At 42.3% G+C, this 18352-nt stretch overlaps 1 protein-coding gene across 3 annotated transcripts in view; it reads left to right on the plus strand.

Moving 5' to 3' along the window:
• The window catches only part of LAMP2 (lysosomal associated membrane protein 2), a 43586-nt gene continuing 25234 nt past the window's right edge, over nt 1–18352 (plus strand). For all 3 annotated transcript variants that reach the window (XM_041000008.1, XM_041000009.1, XM_041000010.1), the window contains exons 1-4: nt 1–190; nt 13821–13939; nt 14707–14917; nt 18060–18218. In XM_041000008.1, the coding sequence (XP_040855942.1) occupies nt 127–190; nt 13821–13939; nt 14707–14917; nt 18060–18218 (553 nt within the window). In that variant the 5' untranslated portion in view covers nt 1–126. The remainder of the gene's footprint in view (nt 191–13820; nt 13940–14706; nt 14918–18059; nt 18219–18352) is intronic.

An 18352-nucleotide genomic window follows, 5' to 3' on the forward strand; every position in this document is an offset into this window, starting at 1 on the left:
CGCTGAAGCGCCGACTCCTGGTTCTTGCAGCGCTGTGGTCGGTGGTCGGCGGTTGTCTCTCAACTCCGGGCGAGCCTCTTGGCTGTCGTGGTCGCCAACCGTTGTCGCCTCCTGCTCTGTGGGATCATGCCGCGCCCCGGTCTCTCCCCAGTTCAGGGCTTGGGATTCGTTCTGTTCTGCCTGGTTCTCGGTGAGTTCTCAGGCCCTCCCGCTTGGTGTTGAGCCTGGGCCCGGGGCTCCGGTTCGAAGGCCACTACTTGAAGGACTGTTCCCGCAGAAGGGGTGGGGTGTGTGTGTGTGGGGGGGGATGGCGTTTGAGAGGCCCCGCCGCTGATACTGGGCGGAGGCTGTGGCTCGGCCGAGGCGAGCGGTGACCTAGAGACGGCCTGACTGACGGGTGGCGGCGAAGAAGCGACCGCGAGAGTAACTAGGGGCAGATTCGGGGCGGGGGCGGGGCGCGTGGACGCCGAGGGAGTCGTCGAAGAGTGGGGCTTGGCAGAGGTCTGTGGAAAGACCAACTTGAGGAAGACTCTAGGGAGTGAGCGCGGGAGGGCGGGACCTGGCAGATTCTGGGGCGGCAGAGGCAATTAGGAGAGTCCTAATTGCCCTGGATCAGGGAAGAGCTTGGAAGGCGACTGAAAAAATATTGTGTGAAGTGAGAGAGAAATTCGAGAAGAGAGACTGCCTGCGTGGAATAACTTGGGGGGTAAAACGGGGGCGGCGGGAAGGGAGGAGACATAGGAGAGAGCCTGGAGGGCCAGGAAAGGGTTCCTGGGAGTTGTAGGTGGGACTTTGAGAATATGAGGAAAAAGATGATTTAAGAGATGAGTAATGATGCTGGATTTTGAGTTTGGCAGTCGAAGTTTTGAGACTGAAGGGACCTTAAACTGGCTGAGGCATTGTCCTTTGCAGTCTTTGGAAAACGGACGAGTGGGAGACTTGGGTATAGAATGAATGTCCTATGTGGACGGGTTAAGAATACTTTTTCAAATTAATTTTGCTGCCAACTCCCTGCCAGAACCTGATCCCTCCCCCTTCCCACACTGAAAAAAAAAAAAATCCAGACATATTTGAGGCTAGAGTGTCTCTCCGAGGACAGCTCTGGGGGACTGGCTGCTTCTTCCTCGTGACACAGCCAGGTGGGTGAGTTCAAAGTTGGTTGTTAGCAGGTGTCGTAATGGAGCTTAGCTGATTGTGTTCTGCCAGAACAGGCCACAGGTCCCCAGAGCTCTAATGCATAAAGCTGACCTTTGACCAGTGTCTCTTCCTGTGACCTCATTCATCCTGTGCTTGTCGCTACCCACTGGCTCTTGCTGTTTGTGACACAATACAAAACCAGAAGGAATAGACCCCAGTGGGAGTGGGGACGATACAGACGTGTTTGGGGGTGTTGGAGAAGGTAGTAGTGGTACTGGTACGCATTTTGTAATTCTCATTTCAGTAGAGTGAAATGACCTAGAACAGTGGATTCTCAAGAAGTGAGACAGTCTGGAAATATTTTTGCTTGTCTTGCGGGGGCAGTAGTGGCACCCAGTGAACACAGGCCCAGCATATTGGTGGATACCCTGCCAGGCACAGGGTAGGTCCTCAAAACAAAGACTTATCTGCCTCCAGAGGTCACTGTGCCAAGTTGAGCAGCCCTGTTTCAGAGCCATAGCGTTGGGAAGGTTCTGGAACCCAGTGATTTGCAAGGGCCTTTCCCAGGGCTCTGTGGATTCAGAACTGCAGAAAACTACTCAAATGTTTGCGTTTTTCTGTCCTCTCGCTAGTGTATAGTGAGGCCAAATAGTGCATGATGGCTGCCCATTCCCACGGCTCTGATGTTCATGTATTTTATTTTTCAAATTGAGTTTCTAATATGGTAAATGCTGATGGATGCAACTCCCATCAGCCTAAGTTGTGTAAAGTGCTTTGTAAATAACAAAGTGAAGCCCTCTTAACAGCAGCACTTTTTTTGTTTTTTGTTTTTTTTTTGCAAGTCCAGGATCTGGTGCAGTTTCCTCAGGGTGTAGGAAGCCCTTGTGTAGCACCTTGGTGGAAGATTTACTTCAAAGCGTTAACTGGGTTGCAAAGCCTTGGCTGAGGGCTGGCTGACGCTCGGAGGCTTGTTTACAGTGGAAAGCACCTTAACCTTATCAGTGCCTGGAACACATCTGACCAAGGCATCTGTTCACCACGAATTCTCGGCCAATTGAATCTGCACAAACACAACACTGCCATTGTTCAGAGATAGTGAAAAAAAAAATAGTAGTTGTCCTACTTGTTGGCTTTTATGCCATTAAATTTTGTTTTGTTCTTACTGAAAGCTTTGTTTTGTTTTGTTTTCCTGTGAAAGCAAGGTTTGCTCATTGCAGAAATAAACAGACAAAAAGGAGCATATGAAAGAACCCATCAGCTCATCTGCTAGTTCGCCATTTATTGGTTGGGACTAACCAGATTCATTCCCTTGGAAGATTTCCAGGATTGATTCTCCTGGTCTCTCAGTTCTGGAGCAGGATTCGGAGGAGTGAAAGTTAATGGACCTAGATGTGATATGTAACAGGTTCTAGGATAAAATTGAAACTGCTTTTCTGTATGCCTGCTTCTTCAGACAGCTCTAGCTCTGTGTGGAGCACAAAGGCCTCCCATGTCACTTTTCCCCCTAAGAATTTAGCAGGTTTGCAATTGTGGGGTGGGTTTTGCATGTTACTTTTCTACATAACAACATATATGAGGATTAGTTGTTTGAAAACTCGGTGATTAGGCCTCCACCTGTGATGCTGGCTGGCATTCAGTGTGGGTGCCGGGGTTCGAGTCCCAGCTGCTTCACTTCCAATCCAGTGCCCTGCTAGTGTGCTTGGGAAAGCAGTGGATGATGGCCCATGTTTGGGTGTCTGCTTCTTCTGAGTGGGAGACCCAGAAGAAATTCCAGGCTCCTGGCTGCAGACCTACCCAGCTCTCAGTATTGGTAGGTGTTTGGGGGAGTGAATTAGGGGATGGACAATTTCTCTAACTCTACAGAAGACTGCAATGATCGAACTTGGAGCTTCTTGCCAGTCTCCCGATGGGTGCAGGGGCCCAAGCACTTGGGCCATCCTCCACTGCTTTCCCAGGCCATTGACATGGGTAATGCTAATGCTGGATCATAATACAAGGGACTGGATCAAAAGTGGGGCAACAGAAGACTCCAGCCAGTGTCCATATGGGATCCTGGCACCGTAGGCTGAGGCATAGCCTGATTTACCATTGAGCCAGCCCCCCAAAAGCTCAGTAATATTTGTAAGGTGCATACTATGTACCTAGTACTATGCCTAGGTGCTGTAGAGGCTACTTGTAAAGAAAAATCTGTCCTGTAGGTACGGTCTGATTGGAGTTAGGGCTGTAGCTGTGCCAGTTTCTCTTTATAATCGTCCTGTACCCTTAAAAAAAAAGCCGCTTTATGTCAAGTACGAGAAGCAGTTCTTAGAGTCTACATGGTGGTCTTTTTCACAGAGATTAAGTTATGCTAATATTTACTTGAATGAATTATAATTGACTAGCGAAGTTTCTGAAAAGTTCCATGATTAGGGGATGGATAAAAAGGATAGTGAATGAAAGTACTTTCCTGACAGTATTACCTAATTATGTTCACTTTGTGACATCCTAGATTTTAGACTTCTGTTTTTATTGATTATTAGAAATAGCTTGATTTTTTAAGGGTTGAGGTATTTTTTTTTAAAGATTTATTTATTTATTGGAAAGTCAGATATACAGAGAGGAGGAGAGACAGAGAGGAAGATCTTCCATCCATTGGTTCACTCCCCAAGTGAGCACAACGGCCAGTACTGTGCCAATCCAAAGCCAGGAACCAGGAACTTCTTCCGGGTATCCCACACGGGCACAGGGTCCCAAAGCTTTGGGCTGTCCTCGACTGCTTTCCCAGGCCACAAGCAGGGAGCTGGATGGGAAGTGGAGCTGCCGGGATTAGAACTGGCGTCCATATGGGATCCTGGCGCGTACAAGGTGAGGACTTTAGCTGCTAGGCCACGCCGCTGGGCCGGAGGTATGTTTTTTTTAACCATTTAGGCTTTTGGATGGGAAAAACCTGCCACAGATACCTTTTGGTAAACTGCACTGGCAGAATTCCCTCTCTCCCACAAATATTTATTAAATGTCATTAAAAACAGTTGTTTTGTTTATTTTACTTGAAACTCAGAGAGTGAGAGAAAGATTTTCAATCCATTGGTTTTTCTCCAAATGTCTGGAAAGGCCAAAGCTGAAACCAGGAGCTTTTTCTGGTTCTCCTGTGTGAATACAGGGGCCCAAGGCCTTGGACCGTCCTTGCACTGCTTTCCCAGGCCATTAGCAGGAGTAGTGTTGATGCTGAATCAGAATGCAGGGAGGCTGAATCAGAAGTGCAGCAGCCAGGACTCAAACAAGGACCCATATCTGATTCCAGCACAGCTTGTGGGACATTAGCTTGCCGTGCTACCACAGGGGTGTGGGGAGGCTAAATGTCTTTGATTCCAGTCGCTATACCAGGTGAAAGGGGGAGAATAATCCTTAAGATAGATGAGGTCACAGCAGTCATGGAGCTTACACTGTAGTGGGGAAAGGCAGCCCAACAAGTGAATTATGTAATTTCATATAGTGATAAGTACTGTGAAGAAGATAAGGCAGGTAATGAGGAAAAAGAATGAGCAGAGGATAGGAGTAGGCGATGAGGCTGACCCCGTTGTGTAGTAAGTATGTAGGGAAGGGGCCTTGCCTTGTTGGGTAGCATATGGCAAGAGACCTAGGTGTGTTAGAAGGAGGCCAGCCATGTGACCATTGGGGAAAGAGGATTACATTTTGTCATTCCAAAAACTCTTCAGTGATTATTATTGCCACTCTTCTCAGTTCTAGTTAGGAGTCTGTTATGATTTTATTTGTTATTTATTTATATAAAGATTTATTTATTTTTATTGGAAAGCCAGATATACAGAGAGGAGAAGAGACAGAGAGAAAGTTCTTCTGTCCTCTGTTTTGCTCCCCAAGTGGCCAAAACGGCCAGAGCTGCGCTGATCTGAAGCCAGGAGCCAAGAGCTTCTTCTCGGTCACCCATGCGGGTGCAGGGTCCCAAGGCTTTGGACCGTCCTCTACTGCATTCCCAGGCCGCAAGCAGGGAGCTGATGGGAAGTGGAGCAGCCAAGATTAGAACTGGTGCCCACATGGGATCCTAGCAAATGCATGGCGAGGACTTGAGCCACTGGGCTACCGCGCCCCGGGCGCTATAAGTTTATCTTTTGTACTGTTATTTTGCATTGCCTACCTAGCACGAGGCATAGTACATGTTTAATCTGTGAGATTATGCCTTTATGGGCCTTGAGAGTATGATAGTGAATTATTTTCGGGTCTCTTTATTCTGTGTGTCTTAATTGATGTCTTGCAAGAAGTTCTTTAGTGATGTCGATGCAGAACTTTAAGATTAGTGTTCAGTCGAATAAATAAAGACCAATTTGCTAAGGTAAATCTCATATAATACGGCCAGTCTTATCTGTACTTGTCTGCATTCAGCTCTATCTAGGTAGTTGTGAGGGTTAATATGGAGAGCCTAGAAGTCTTTGGTGAGGAGGAGAGTTAGGTTTGCACAGAAAACCAATGGCTCCGAAAGAAAGCACTGGGATTACTCTGTTAGCTTCCCACATTTTGTTTAATTGATAATCTCAGTATTAGGAATGACTAGTTGGACTAGAGATACTTGATAGGCTTATCACTATTCCGTTCCTTGTAGGTTTAGTGTTTTCCATGAATATAGTTTTCTCCTCCTATGTCTTTGGGTAGACTTCATAAACAAGAATTATCTCCTAGCCTTGGAGTTCACGTAGGTGACTGTTGGCAAAGGAAGGTTGCTCTGTTTCTCCTGTAGGGACGAAAGCATTCTGATAATAATTTCCTAATCAAAGCTTCGGAGATCCCATCAGACCTTGTAAGTACTTGTTGGTATCCTGCTGTGCATTTCAGAAGGAGTGCTGGAGAGCAGCCAGACACCACTCAGCCATGAGCACTTCCCATTAGTTGAAAAGTGTTGAATCCTATTTCCTGACCCACACTCTGGCTTTAAAATAAAGTAATTTTGTAGCTTAAATCATGTTTCAAATTAATTTTTAATGTTCCTTTTCATATGTTCAACATTCGCAGCTTAAAGTTAATATTTTCTGCTTTTTAAAAATATTGATGCTTATTTTCTTTTTACATTTTTATTTACTTATTTTTTTTTTGAAAAACAGAAAGAAATATCCCATTCATTGTTTCACTTTCCAAATGTGTGTAACTGCTGGATTGGGTCAGGCCAAAGCCAGCAACTGTGACATGGGCCCAGGTCTTCCATGCAGTGGAAGAGACCAAGACCTGGGTTATCAACTGCTGCCTCACACTGCGCATCAGCAGGAAGCTAAAATCAAAGCAGAACCTAGGTACTGTGAGATGGGATGTAGGTGTCACGAGCAGGATTTGAACTGCTGCACCAGATGCTTACCCAGGCGCTCTAGGAGTCTTTCCAGAAAGAGAGTTTGTGTAACTGAGTGCAGGGAATACACTCACTCAAGTATAATTTAGAATTTTAAGTGTGGGACTGTTCATCTGATTTAAACCAACGGGAAAACCATCATTCTGAACAACAACAACAACAACAAAGAATAAATAGGCACTGCATGCCTGTGTGTCCTGTTTTTTTTTTTTGTAATAATTTTTAAAAGTATTTTTTAAGATTTATTTTATAGAAAAGTCAGATTTACAGAGAAAAGGAGAGACAGAGGTCTTCTGTTTGCTGTTTTACTCTCCAAATGGCTACAATGACTGGAGCTGAGCTAATCCAAAGCCAGGAGCCAAGAGCTTCTTCAGGATCTTCCACGTACGTACAAGGTCCCTAGCCATCTTTTGCTACCTTCCCAGGTCACAGGTAGGGATCTGGATGGGAGGTGGAGCAACTGGGACACAGATCGGCGCCCATATGGGATCCTGGTAGTTGCAAGGCAAGGATTTAGCCTCTTTAGGCATTACATCAGCCCCTATGTATTTATTTGAAAAACAAAGTTAGAGGGGCCCAGCGGCGTGGCCTAGCAGCTAAAGTCCACACCTTGAACGCCCCGGAATCTCATATGGGCGCCGGTTCTAATCCCAGCAGCTCCACTTCCCATCCAGCTCCCTGCTTGTGGCCTGGGAAAGTAGTCGAGGATGGTCCAAAGCCTTGGGACCCTGCACCCGTGTGGGATACCCGGAAGAAGTTCCTGGTTCCTGGCTTTGGATTGGCACAGTACTGGCCGTTGCGCTCACTTGGGGAGTGAATCATTGGACGGAAGATCTTCCTCTCTGTCTCTCCTCCTCTCTGTATATCTGACTTTGTAATAATAAATAAATAAATATTTTTTAAAAAGTTAGAGACAGAGAGAGATCTCACTTTCACTGATTCAGTCCCCAGGTGGCTGCAGTGGCTGGTCTGGGTCAGGCCAAAGCCAGGAACCAGGAGCTTCATCCAGGTCCCTCAGTGGGTGCCAAAGGCCCAAGCACTTGAGCCTTGTGCTGCTTTTCCTAGGCCTTTAGCAGGAAATTGGATTGGAAGTGGATCAGCTGGGACTCAAGTGGGCACCCATACAATGGGTGCTGGAGCTGCAGGTGGAGGGTTAATCTACTATGCTGTGGTATTGACTCCTGTGTCCTGTTTTTTAGAGACTATTTTTGTGGCTGGCATTGTGTAGCCACTTAAGCTTCTGCTATTGATAGCAGCATCCTACATCAGAGCACTGCTGTAAGTCCCAGGTACTCTGCTTCCCCTCCAGCTTCCTGATTGTGTGAGTAGGAAAGCAGCAGGTGATGGCCTAATGCTTTGGGCCTTGATACCCATGTGGGAGACATTGATGGAATTCCTGGTTCTTGGCTTCACCTAGTCCAGCTCTGGCTGTTGAGAGCATTTGGGGATTAAATCAGGTGAAGGAAGATGGATCTGTCTTTGATGTTGCCTATTGAATATATAGGTGTGTAAATGAAAACAAAACAAAACAAAACAAAACAAAAAAACAAAAAAGGGCTGTCTGCTGGCAGGCATTTTGCTTGGTGGCTAAGATGCCTGCGTTCCATATCAGCATGCCTCTATGTGGTTTCCAGCTCTGGCTCCCGACTGTAGCTTCCTGTTAATGCAGGTTTTTGGAAGCAGCAGTGATGGCTCAAGTACAGTTGAGTTCCTGCTATCCGTGTAGTAGACCTGGATTGAGTTCCTAGCTCCTGGATTCAGTTCCTAGCTTTTTTTTTTTTAAACAAATAATTGTGTTGCTGCCTTAGAAACAGTACTATAATTTTTTAAAAGATTTATTTATTTTTATTGGGAAGTCAGATATACAGAGAGGAGGAGAGACAGAGAGAATGATCTTCTGTCCGATGGTTCACTCCCCAAGTGGCTATAACGGCTGAAGCTGAGCCAATCCAAAGCCAGGATCCAGGAACTTCTTCCCGGTCTCCCACACAGGTGCAGGGTCCCAAGGCTTTGGACTGTCCTGTTCTGCTTTCCCATGCCACGAACAGGGAGCTGGATGGGAGGTGGAGCTGCTGGGATTAGAACCAGTGACCATATGGGATTCTTGTGCCTTCAAGACAACTGCTAGGTTATCGTGCCGGGTCATGTTCCTAGCTTTAGTTCCCTGCTTTAGTCTCCAAAAGGCTGTAACACTCAGAGCTGGCCTGGGCTGAAATTAGGATCAGGAATTCCATCTGAGCCTCCAACATGGGTGGCAGAAGCCCGAACACTTGCATCATCCTCTGTTGTCTTGTTAGAAGTGGAACTGGATTGAAAGCTGAGTAGCCAGGGCTTGAACTAGCACTGCAGTGGTTTAACTTCCTGCCCCTCAGTACTGGGAGGGAGCCTCATTCAGAATTGAAGAGTTTGAGGACAGAAGTGCCTACGTTAACATGATGAAAGTAAGTATAAAGTTTAAAAGTCTGAAGGATCCCGGGGTGCTATGTTTACCAGAAGGGGAACTTGTAAACTGGAATCTGACTTGCTTGGTATAGTTCCCTTGCCTCTGATGACTTGATAAAGCTTTTTTAAAGAAGCTGTCAGAGAATACACATAGCAATTCACAGCAAGGGTAACTTGCCCAGCATCTCACAGCTATTAAATTAGAATGCCTGGTTTAAATTCTAGCTCTTCAACATTAGAAATGGGGGTTCTTAATTACCTCTTATTACCTCTGAGGTCACTGTTTTTAATTGGCTTGGTTTTATCATTGGTGTTGTGTTCTTTCCCCACCTCCAGCTTTGTTGGCTGATGAGTATTTTTCAACTATGCTTTGAATCAAACAGACTTGTAAAAGTCTAGCCACTTTTTGTAGCATCTCATGCTTTCACAAGTGAAGTCCAAGTTCTGCAAGAACCTAGAAATGACCTTTCTGGAAACAGAATTGAAAACTTATTTAAATAGGAGAAAGTTTACTTTGTGCCATGCCTGTTTCTTGCTTTGGTAAATGAAGTCTCAACTCTAGGATGTATTCAGTTGCACACGCTTTTTTTTTTTTTTGTCATAAAACCTATTAAACAAAAATGGCCTGACTACTCTCAGATCAAACATAGCAATGAAGATGGAAATTGCTTGCTAGAAATTTTTTTAAATCAATGTGTAGATTTACCTTGTGGCAAGAGCATTTCTCCTAGCTTGAATTTCATGTCAAAATTTGTTGAGGGGAGGCTTTGGGGGAATATGCAGGTTCATAATTTGGCAGAGTTAGAGGCCTGGCCTTCCTGTAACCATATTAAACTCTGTTTTGGGTCCTTATTGTAGGGTACCTTGATGTAATCAGTCAGTGTTTATTGAAAATCTCATATGTATTCAGTACTACGGGGAATGTTAAGAGATAGAGAACCAATAATACACATGGTCTCCTCCACCATGGCATCAGTGATGGATGGCATTCATATAAAAGGCATACTCCTAGGGGGCTGTGGTGTAGATAACATTGTATGATTAAGGGAACATAATTAGAATTCATAAGAGTTACAGGCACATTATCAAAAGAGAATCATGAAGCCATTGATATGTAATACTTCATCTATAGACTTTGGTGATTTTTTTTTTAAAGTAATGAATTACTTTATATTGTAATTTCCCATGGCACACCAGTTTCCTTTGAAAGTGACAGTTGAAAATTGCTTTTGGATATTATGACAGTAGGGAGGAGGCAGACTTGATTGGCATAAAGTCACTGAGTAATTCAGAATAGTATGAAATATTACTGAAACATGGAGCTATGCATTGTACCTACTCGTTTAAGTTTTCTAGACTTAAGGACAGCTTTGTGGACAAAATGGCTACAGAAAAAATAGTATAGGCAGCTTCTTAATTGCAAGAGAAATATAATGTTATTTTAAACTGAGAAGGAATTTATGATAAAGGTATCAGGGTATACTGTGAACTTTTTGCCACAATTTCCTTCCTAGATATATAACCAACAAATCCACACTCACATGTGTATTTACCAATATTGTGTGTAAAAGTGCTTACAGTAGCCTTTGTAGTAGAACCAAAGAGGACACTATCCAAATGCCCAAGACTAGCACAGATAAATACTGTAGAGCATAGATATACACCTAATCAAATAAAGGTATAGGACCAGGGCAGTGAGAATGACTAAACTGTGGTTATGCACGACTTAGGTGCATCTCAATAAAGATGATGTTGAATGAAAAGCAGCTAGATGCCGAAGGTAGCATAGTGAATGATTCCATTTGTGTCAAGTTGAAAAATGGGTAAAACTGATCTATACTGTTAGAAATCAGGATAGTGACCTTTAACAAGTAAATAAAACCTTGGGCCCCTGCCACCCACTTGGGAGACCTAGCTCCTGGATTTGGTCGGTCTGGCCCAGCTGAGCATTTGTTATTGCTGGCGTTTGTGGGTAGGGAGGACCGAAGAATTAAGGATAATTCTCTCCCTCTCTTTTTTGGTCTCTCTCTTTAGAATAAATAAGAATGAATAAGTAAACTTTAGAATTCACAAGAGTAGTTACCTTTGGGAGGGGAATAGTAACCAAAAAGGGAGCTTTGGGTGTATTGGTAAAGTTCTGTTTCTTAACACCAGGGGGTTCAGTTTGTGGAAATTCTATGAACTGTGTACTTACTGTGTTATGTCACTTTTCCTTTTACATATGTTATTCATGCTTTGCTTTGTGTATGTATCAATAAAATCTTTACTTTGTAAGAGATGAATCAGCTCAGAATGACTGGTCCTACTGGCTGTAAACCCCCCATATCTTGCTACTGAGCTACACTACCACTAAATCTGACACAGCAGCTTGCATCACTGCCCACTCGACCACCAGCCCTGCTGGTCCTGCAGCCTGGGTGCTCTATCTCGTGCAGCTACTTCCCCTCCTTCCAGGGCATTTGTTCCAGTCCTGGTTCAATTGGAAGCCCTCCTATTTAACATCTGGGGTGAATGCCTTTGTTAGGCAGCGGTTAGCCCAAGTGCTCCTTCTTGCTGCAAGGCAGGCTGGGAAAGTGAGTATTTTTTTCCCCTAACTTTTTTAGTGCACAGTGATATCCACTAGAAATTCTAAACAAGGGGACTTTATTTCAGGTTTGGGGCAGCCTAAAAGAGAAGGGAATATTTATTCAGGTGATGTTTAGGTCAGTAGAAGAAAGGTGTTTTCAAATGCTAACCACGGTAGAAGCCTCAAGGTAGAGGTTGAATAGAATATGACATTTAGGTGTGTTGGAAACGAGTTTAACCGGATTAAAGGGTGTGTTCTGGGAAAATGGGTTGAGAGAAGCTAAAGTAATAGGGTGGGACAAGATTAAGGAAAGACAAGCAAAGGAATTCAAATTTAATATGGGAATATTGGAGCCAATAAAACTTTTTAAACAAGAAAGTGTCCTGAAAGGAAATGGTATTTAAGGACGATTAATGTGACGGTACTTCTAGGGCTGACCAGGGAGCCTCTGTAATGATTAAAGTAGGACGGTAGGTTGGGAGTAGAAATCAAAGCAATGACTGAATTTAAGAGAAAACTAGGAAACAATAGGATTTCACAGAGTAGAAACTCTAAAATTTCTGGGTTTGAGTGACTTGACCTGGTTTTTATTTAGTACCAAAGAGGCTGAGGAGAGAAGTGATTGGAGACAGCAGAACAAATTCTAGTTTTGAAAACTACTGACTTGGAGGTGATAGATGTATGGGTGGAAGTTATCTCTGTGCAATTGGAGATGGAGACCAGGAGTGAAAAGAATGGCTTTCGCAGATAGAAAGGCTGTGAAGAGAGTGGACTGTGTGCTGGAGCCCTCTGTTCATGGGCCACCAGGTAGACAATCTTGAATTTGATGTCAGGTGATAACTGAGTTACAACCTGTGCTATCTGCGTCATAAAGCTGCAGTTCTCTCAGTTTGGGACATAATGATTTTATTACTATTTTATGTAGCTTTTTCGTTTTCCTCTAGTATATGTGGGGCTTTTCTTTCTTTAGTTGTTTGTAAGTTTGGAACACAAGAAGCATATGCTGTATAAGAAGATTTGCAGTTGATTTGAAAAAGTGTGAGTTCTCAGAGCACCACTGTTGGTTAGGGCTGGACTGGGATCACAGCTCCATCCCATTTTAAACTCAGAAAAAAGTCATTGTAACATTGCATAAGTCTCACATGGTCTTTTGGGGCCTTGGCCAATAAGCTTAGTCACTTGCCAGTAACTGCACGCTTTGGCCTAAGTGCGTTCTTTAGGCTTCCCAAGACAGGTCTCCAGAGCATAACACAAGACTTCTGTGTACAACTTGAAACAAATAGGCAACATGTCCCTGCCTGTGGATGACACTGGATTTCTTATATATCATTAATGGATATGCAGTTATCTTGAGAAGACGGCCTAGTCCTTGTATATGGTGTGAGAAAGTGAAAATCATTGGGTGGTTGTCCACTACCTTACATTGCTGTGTTCGTCAGCCAGGTTCCTCACTCCGAGTTAGTGTTTTGAGTCTTTGGGCTCAGTGTAAAAACTCCCAGGGCTTTTCTGTCTCTATAAAGTTTCTCTGCCTCTTTAGAGGTGGCAAATTGAGAATTTAGGAAATAGTTTTGAATGCATATCAAAAAATTCATCAGCCTTGCTAATCAACCACATTTTAAAGTGAAACAGGTGAAATTTCAGTTTATGGAAGGTTTTTCTTAGAGATCTAATGACTATTCTTTGGTAATAGGATGCACATGCTTAGGAGGAGCTACCCCTGTTCTGATCACATCTGAGGAAGAGTTGGGGAAGATATCTAGGTGCTTTAGATCTTGTAGCTTGCTATCAAATTTAAAGTGTCAAGACCACAGAACATCAGCTCTGTCGTTATTTTTGCAGGGAACATTTCATCAGTGCTTTGAGAGAAGCAATAGTTTTTTTCTTTTTTTTAAAGATTTATTTATTTTTGTTTGAAAGGCAGACTTTACAGAGAGATGGGAGAGAGAGATCATCCATGCTGTCTGGTTTACTGCCCTGCCACCTCCAGAACTGAGCTAATTTGAAGCTTTATCTGTCAAGAATTTTGTTAAAAATTACAAAGAAAAATAATCACTAGGATAGCATATATTAAAATACCTTGCTTCTCTTTAGAGCTGATTGAAGTTTTTAAAATAAATATATAAGCATAATTGTATTTGTTTATGGGTTACAGGATGGCATTTTAGTACATGCATACAAATGTAAGGATTAGATCAGGGTAAGTGGCCTGTCACCTCAGGCATTTGTTTTTTTATGTGTATTTTGAACATTCAGAATCTTCTACTACTGTTTTGAAATATACAATTAATTGTTATTTATATATTCTGTGGTACAATTTAAAAATCCTACTTTTGACATTAAATGCAGGAGCCAGCCAGTCATATGCATTCGAACTTCATTTGAACGATTCAAAAAATGCCACTTGCCTTTATGCAAATTGGCAGATGAATTTCAACATAAGCTATGAAACTATCAACAAAACTAAAGTAAGTAAATATTTTAATTTTCTTGGATTTCTGCAGTAAGAATTTAATTTTGCCTTATTTAAAATGCCTATGGTGCATTTTTTCAAATATGATTTCATGCTAACTGACTTACATTTCAATTCTGGGTGGTTTTTTTTGGGGGGGCATGAACACTTGTACGTATTCTGTTTAGTGTTGGAACGGGTATTCTAATTCATTAGCTCTCTAAGATTTGTTTTTAGAATTGGCTTTGGGAAGATTATTTGAGCATTATTTGTTCAAATCTAACTACTTCTGTAATATCTTTAAAATGTATGCACATATACCAAAGTTGGCCTCTTTTTAAAGCAGCTTGTTATTAAAATCTTAATCCAATTCTTGTTTAAAATTTTCTTTTTATGAAAGTCTTGCCCATTAACAGCCTCATTTAAAAAGATTTTTAAAGGTTTATTTATTTTGAAAGTCAGACTTATAAGAAAGAGGACAGTGAGAGATCTTCCTTCTGCTGGTTCAACTCCCAAATGGCCACAGGAGCCAGCAGCGGGCCGGGTTCAGGCCAGTGACTTCATTTGGGTCTCTTGTGAGTGGCAGAGGCCCCCCTGCACTTGAGCCATCTAATGCTGATTTTCCCAGGCCACTAGCAGGGAACTGGATCCTAAGTGGGAGCAAGTGGTGTCTTAATCTGTTGTGTCCCAACACCAGCCCCAGAAATGTGTGATACAGTCTGAAATGCTTGGTGCTCATTGCTGCCTATTTGTTTTTTACTCACAGAATTCTCTCTCTTTTAGAAATCCGTTGTTCCAGAATATAGCAATGTGACATATAAGGGAAGCTCTTGTGGGGATGAGGAGAATGGTCCCAAAATAGCAATGCAGTTTGGGTCTGCTTTTTCCTGGACTGTGAATTTCACCAAGAAAGCATCTAACTATTTGATTGACAGCATTTCATTTTCCTACAACATTAGTGATGACAGAGTATTTCCTGGCGCTAAAGACAAAGGTAACCATATTAACTGGATTTGTGCCATGTGCTCTTGCTTTTTTATTGATAATAAAAATGTAACTAGTTTAAAAGTCATCATTATGCCTGTCTTCCTAACCAGAATGAAAATGTCATAGCTTTTAGTCCCTTGGCTCTTACTCTGACACCCATGCATAGTGGTGTTTGTGACAGTGGTATTTGCTGTCATTATTCACGTGTTTTGCTCTGTATTAGATATTACTCTAGATGTCTTACCTGTAGCATTTTCTATAATCCCTTTTTAAAAAATGTGGTCAAGTTTTTTCTGCTTATTTGGTTTTTCTGTTTTATTTTTACTTTTATAATAAAATTCCATAGGCTTTGGGATTTCCCTTAATAGCAACCCTGGAAAGCAGATATTGTCTTAACAGTTATTTGCTATCATATCTATGGTGTGTATATCTGTATATGATACCACATGTAAAAATTGTGGGTTTTTTTTCTATATTCTTGTATTTTTGTGTTCTGTTTTGTATATATGTATGTATGTGTGTGTGTGTATATGTGTGTATATATATTTAATGGGGTATTTATATCTTATATGTATGTGCTCTGCCTTGCCTCAGAGTTAGTGAAAGAATTGGAGAGACAAAGCTAAGTTATGTTCCGAAGTCATGGAGAATTGGTAAACATTAAACTCAGTCTCATTTTTTATATTTGCTGCTGCTTGTGTTTCTCTTTGAGTAGTGGAGGGTTTATTTTTATTTTAGGTGATGTTTACATAGTTGGTCAGGGTGGGAATGATTGAGGGTTAGGGAAAAGTGGGTGTGATCGTTGTTTCTAAATCTTCTATTTCTCCTTCCTGTTTGTGGGGGGAAGGAAACAGATAAAGGGGAGAAGCCATGCCCAGCCTCCCAGCCGCCCCAGTACCCTAGGATGGAGAATGGTCACCCAGTATTGACCCATGGTCCCAATGTGGTACATGCTTCATGGGTTTTGCCCAGGTGGTTTCAGTAGTTCCGAAATGCTGTCTATCTTGCCAATTCAAGGATGAGGCTGCATTGGCTGACTAGTTGACCTTAGGTCTCCATTCACCCAGGTATTTGCTATCATTGCTTGGCTGGGGTAGTTGTTCAACTTGTTCTGTTTTATTTCCTCTACTGTGGTACCAGATGTCCTCTGCAGACCTCAGTGGCCTCTGCCTTTTCCACTGAGGATCAGTTCTCACAGGTGGGCCTAAAGACCCAGGCCAGGTGACCTAGGCCCTGTCACATCCCCTTGTCCTGGGGCTCATGCATCCAGCACCCAGCACCCAAGTACGCAGCGGAGGGTTTATAAATCTTTTATAATGTGAGGAAATGGTGTAGTGTTTGCACATAATCCACACACATTTTCCTGTATACATTTAGATAATCTCTAGATTACTTATCAGTAGAATACATACTTATCAATAATAATATAATGTAAATAGTTGTATTGTGCTTAAGAAATAATGACAGAATGTGTGCTTGTTTAATTATATCTGCATGTTTACTGCAGATGTAATTAAAAGTATTTTCTATTTGTGATTGACTGGGCCCAGGCATGTGGAAACCACCGATACAGAGGGCTAACTGACTGTACACCTTTGCATGTGGCACCTAGTCCTTGGGGGGCCCATCTGTGCATTCCTGTGCTTGCTTCTAGCATGTTCTCACCAATAGTCCTGATTAGGAGAAAGAAAGAAGTCCGTGTGTGCTAGAAGAATGAGAACACTTGGTTAAAAAGCAGCTTGTGCACTGCCACTGTGACTAATGATAGAATTTGAGTAAGTGGAGAATTTGGATTAGGATATTTCCAGCAGGGGGAAGTATAGCATGTGCAGTAGTAATTGGAGAGCTGCTGGAGGATAAGCCAGTTGGCTAAGTACAGTATGTCTGAATTATAGGGTGCCTTGGAAGCCAAGGAAAGACATTTAACTTGATGGGAAAGACACTGGAGAACCATTTTAGCTTTTCTTTTTTTCAAGCAAAAGAATGATGTAGCAAAAGCAGAGACAATAGTTGATGAAGAAGAATCTGCAGGATTAATTTGGAAGAGAGGAGACTGCAGGCAAAGATTCCAATGTTAAGATGCTGTTACAGTAATCAAGGGCTGATGTAATAATTTCCGGACCATGGGAGCAGCAGTAAAAGCAAAATGTGCATAGAAAAACAAGGGAATCTAAATGTTCATATTTCTCTCCCCTGCTTTTATTTTGAACAGACAGAACTGTTTTTTTTTTTTTTGCTAGCTTCTTTGAAATAAGATTTTTTAAAACTGTTGGCAACCTAAAATGTCTCCCTTTTAAAGGGACTGTTAAGAATTGTTTTTGAAATAATTCAGTCTTTCGAAATACTACTTTATGCATCTGAAAATTGGAATAACTTTCTTTTTATGATCAAAATGTAGAAAATTACAGAGAATAAAATTATAGATACGCGCATACCCCCATTTATCTAGCAGTAATAAATGCAGCTTTTAAAAAATTGCTTCATCTTTTATTTGATTAAATAAATAACATTTTGTGGCCTAGCGCTGTAGCATAGCACATAAAGCTGCTGCCTGTTGTGCTGACATCTATATGGATGCTAGTTTGAGTTCTGCCTGCTCCACTTCCAACTCACCTCTGTGGTAATGTATTTGGGAAAACACTGGCAAATGGCCCCAGTCTCTGCACCTGTACACCCTTGTAGGAGACTGAAAAGAAGCTCCTGTCTTTGGACTGGTCCAGCTCTGACTGTTGTGGCTATTTGGGGACTGAACCAATGATGTAACATCTCTCACATAGATGGCAGGGGCCCAAGTGCTTGGGCTGTCATCTGCTGTTTTCCCATGTGCATTATCAGGGAGTTGTATTAGAAGCAGTAAAGCTGAGTCTTGAACTGGCACTCATTTGGGATACTGGTGTTGCAGGCAGCAGCTTAACCCACTGCACCACCACATGCATTCCTCATATTTCTTCTTTAGCTCCATTTGGTTTTCCCCTTATTCTGTAAGTTTCAGCCTCATATCTGTCACTCCCTGGAACATGTCATGTGTTGTTACTCTGGGCATGGAATGAGGCAGGTTGAGAGAAGAAAGCCAGTATAAATATGTATGTTTATGTGATCAGATTTCTGTTACCTTCTTTGCAAAAGCTGTTGTTAATTTTGTTTTATAGGAATTATTAATGTTAATGACTCTGTGAAAATTAAAATTCCTTTGAATGAAATCTTTAAATGCAATAGTTTATTAACATTGGAGAGGCATGATGTTGTGCAGAACTATTGGGAAGTTGTTGTGCAAGCTTTTGTTGAAAATGGCACAGTGAGCAAAAAAGGTGAGTACTTAAAGAATGTATGTCTATACTTGAGTCCTGTTTTAAGCTTGGAGTATAGCAGGTAGATTTTATTGAAGTTGTTATCTGAAAGCATTTATATACTAAGACTTGTTCCTGGCTTTCATTGAACTCTA

Source organism: Ochotona curzoniae, unplaced genomic scaffold (assembly GCF_017591425.1).
Source record: "Ochotona curzoniae isolate NIBS_2020 unplaced genomic scaffold, NIBS_Ocur_1.0 scaffold_1852, whole genome shotgun sequence".
NCBI lineage: Eukaryota > Metazoa > Chordata > Mammalia > Lagomorpha > Ochotonidae > Ochotona > Ochotona curzoniae.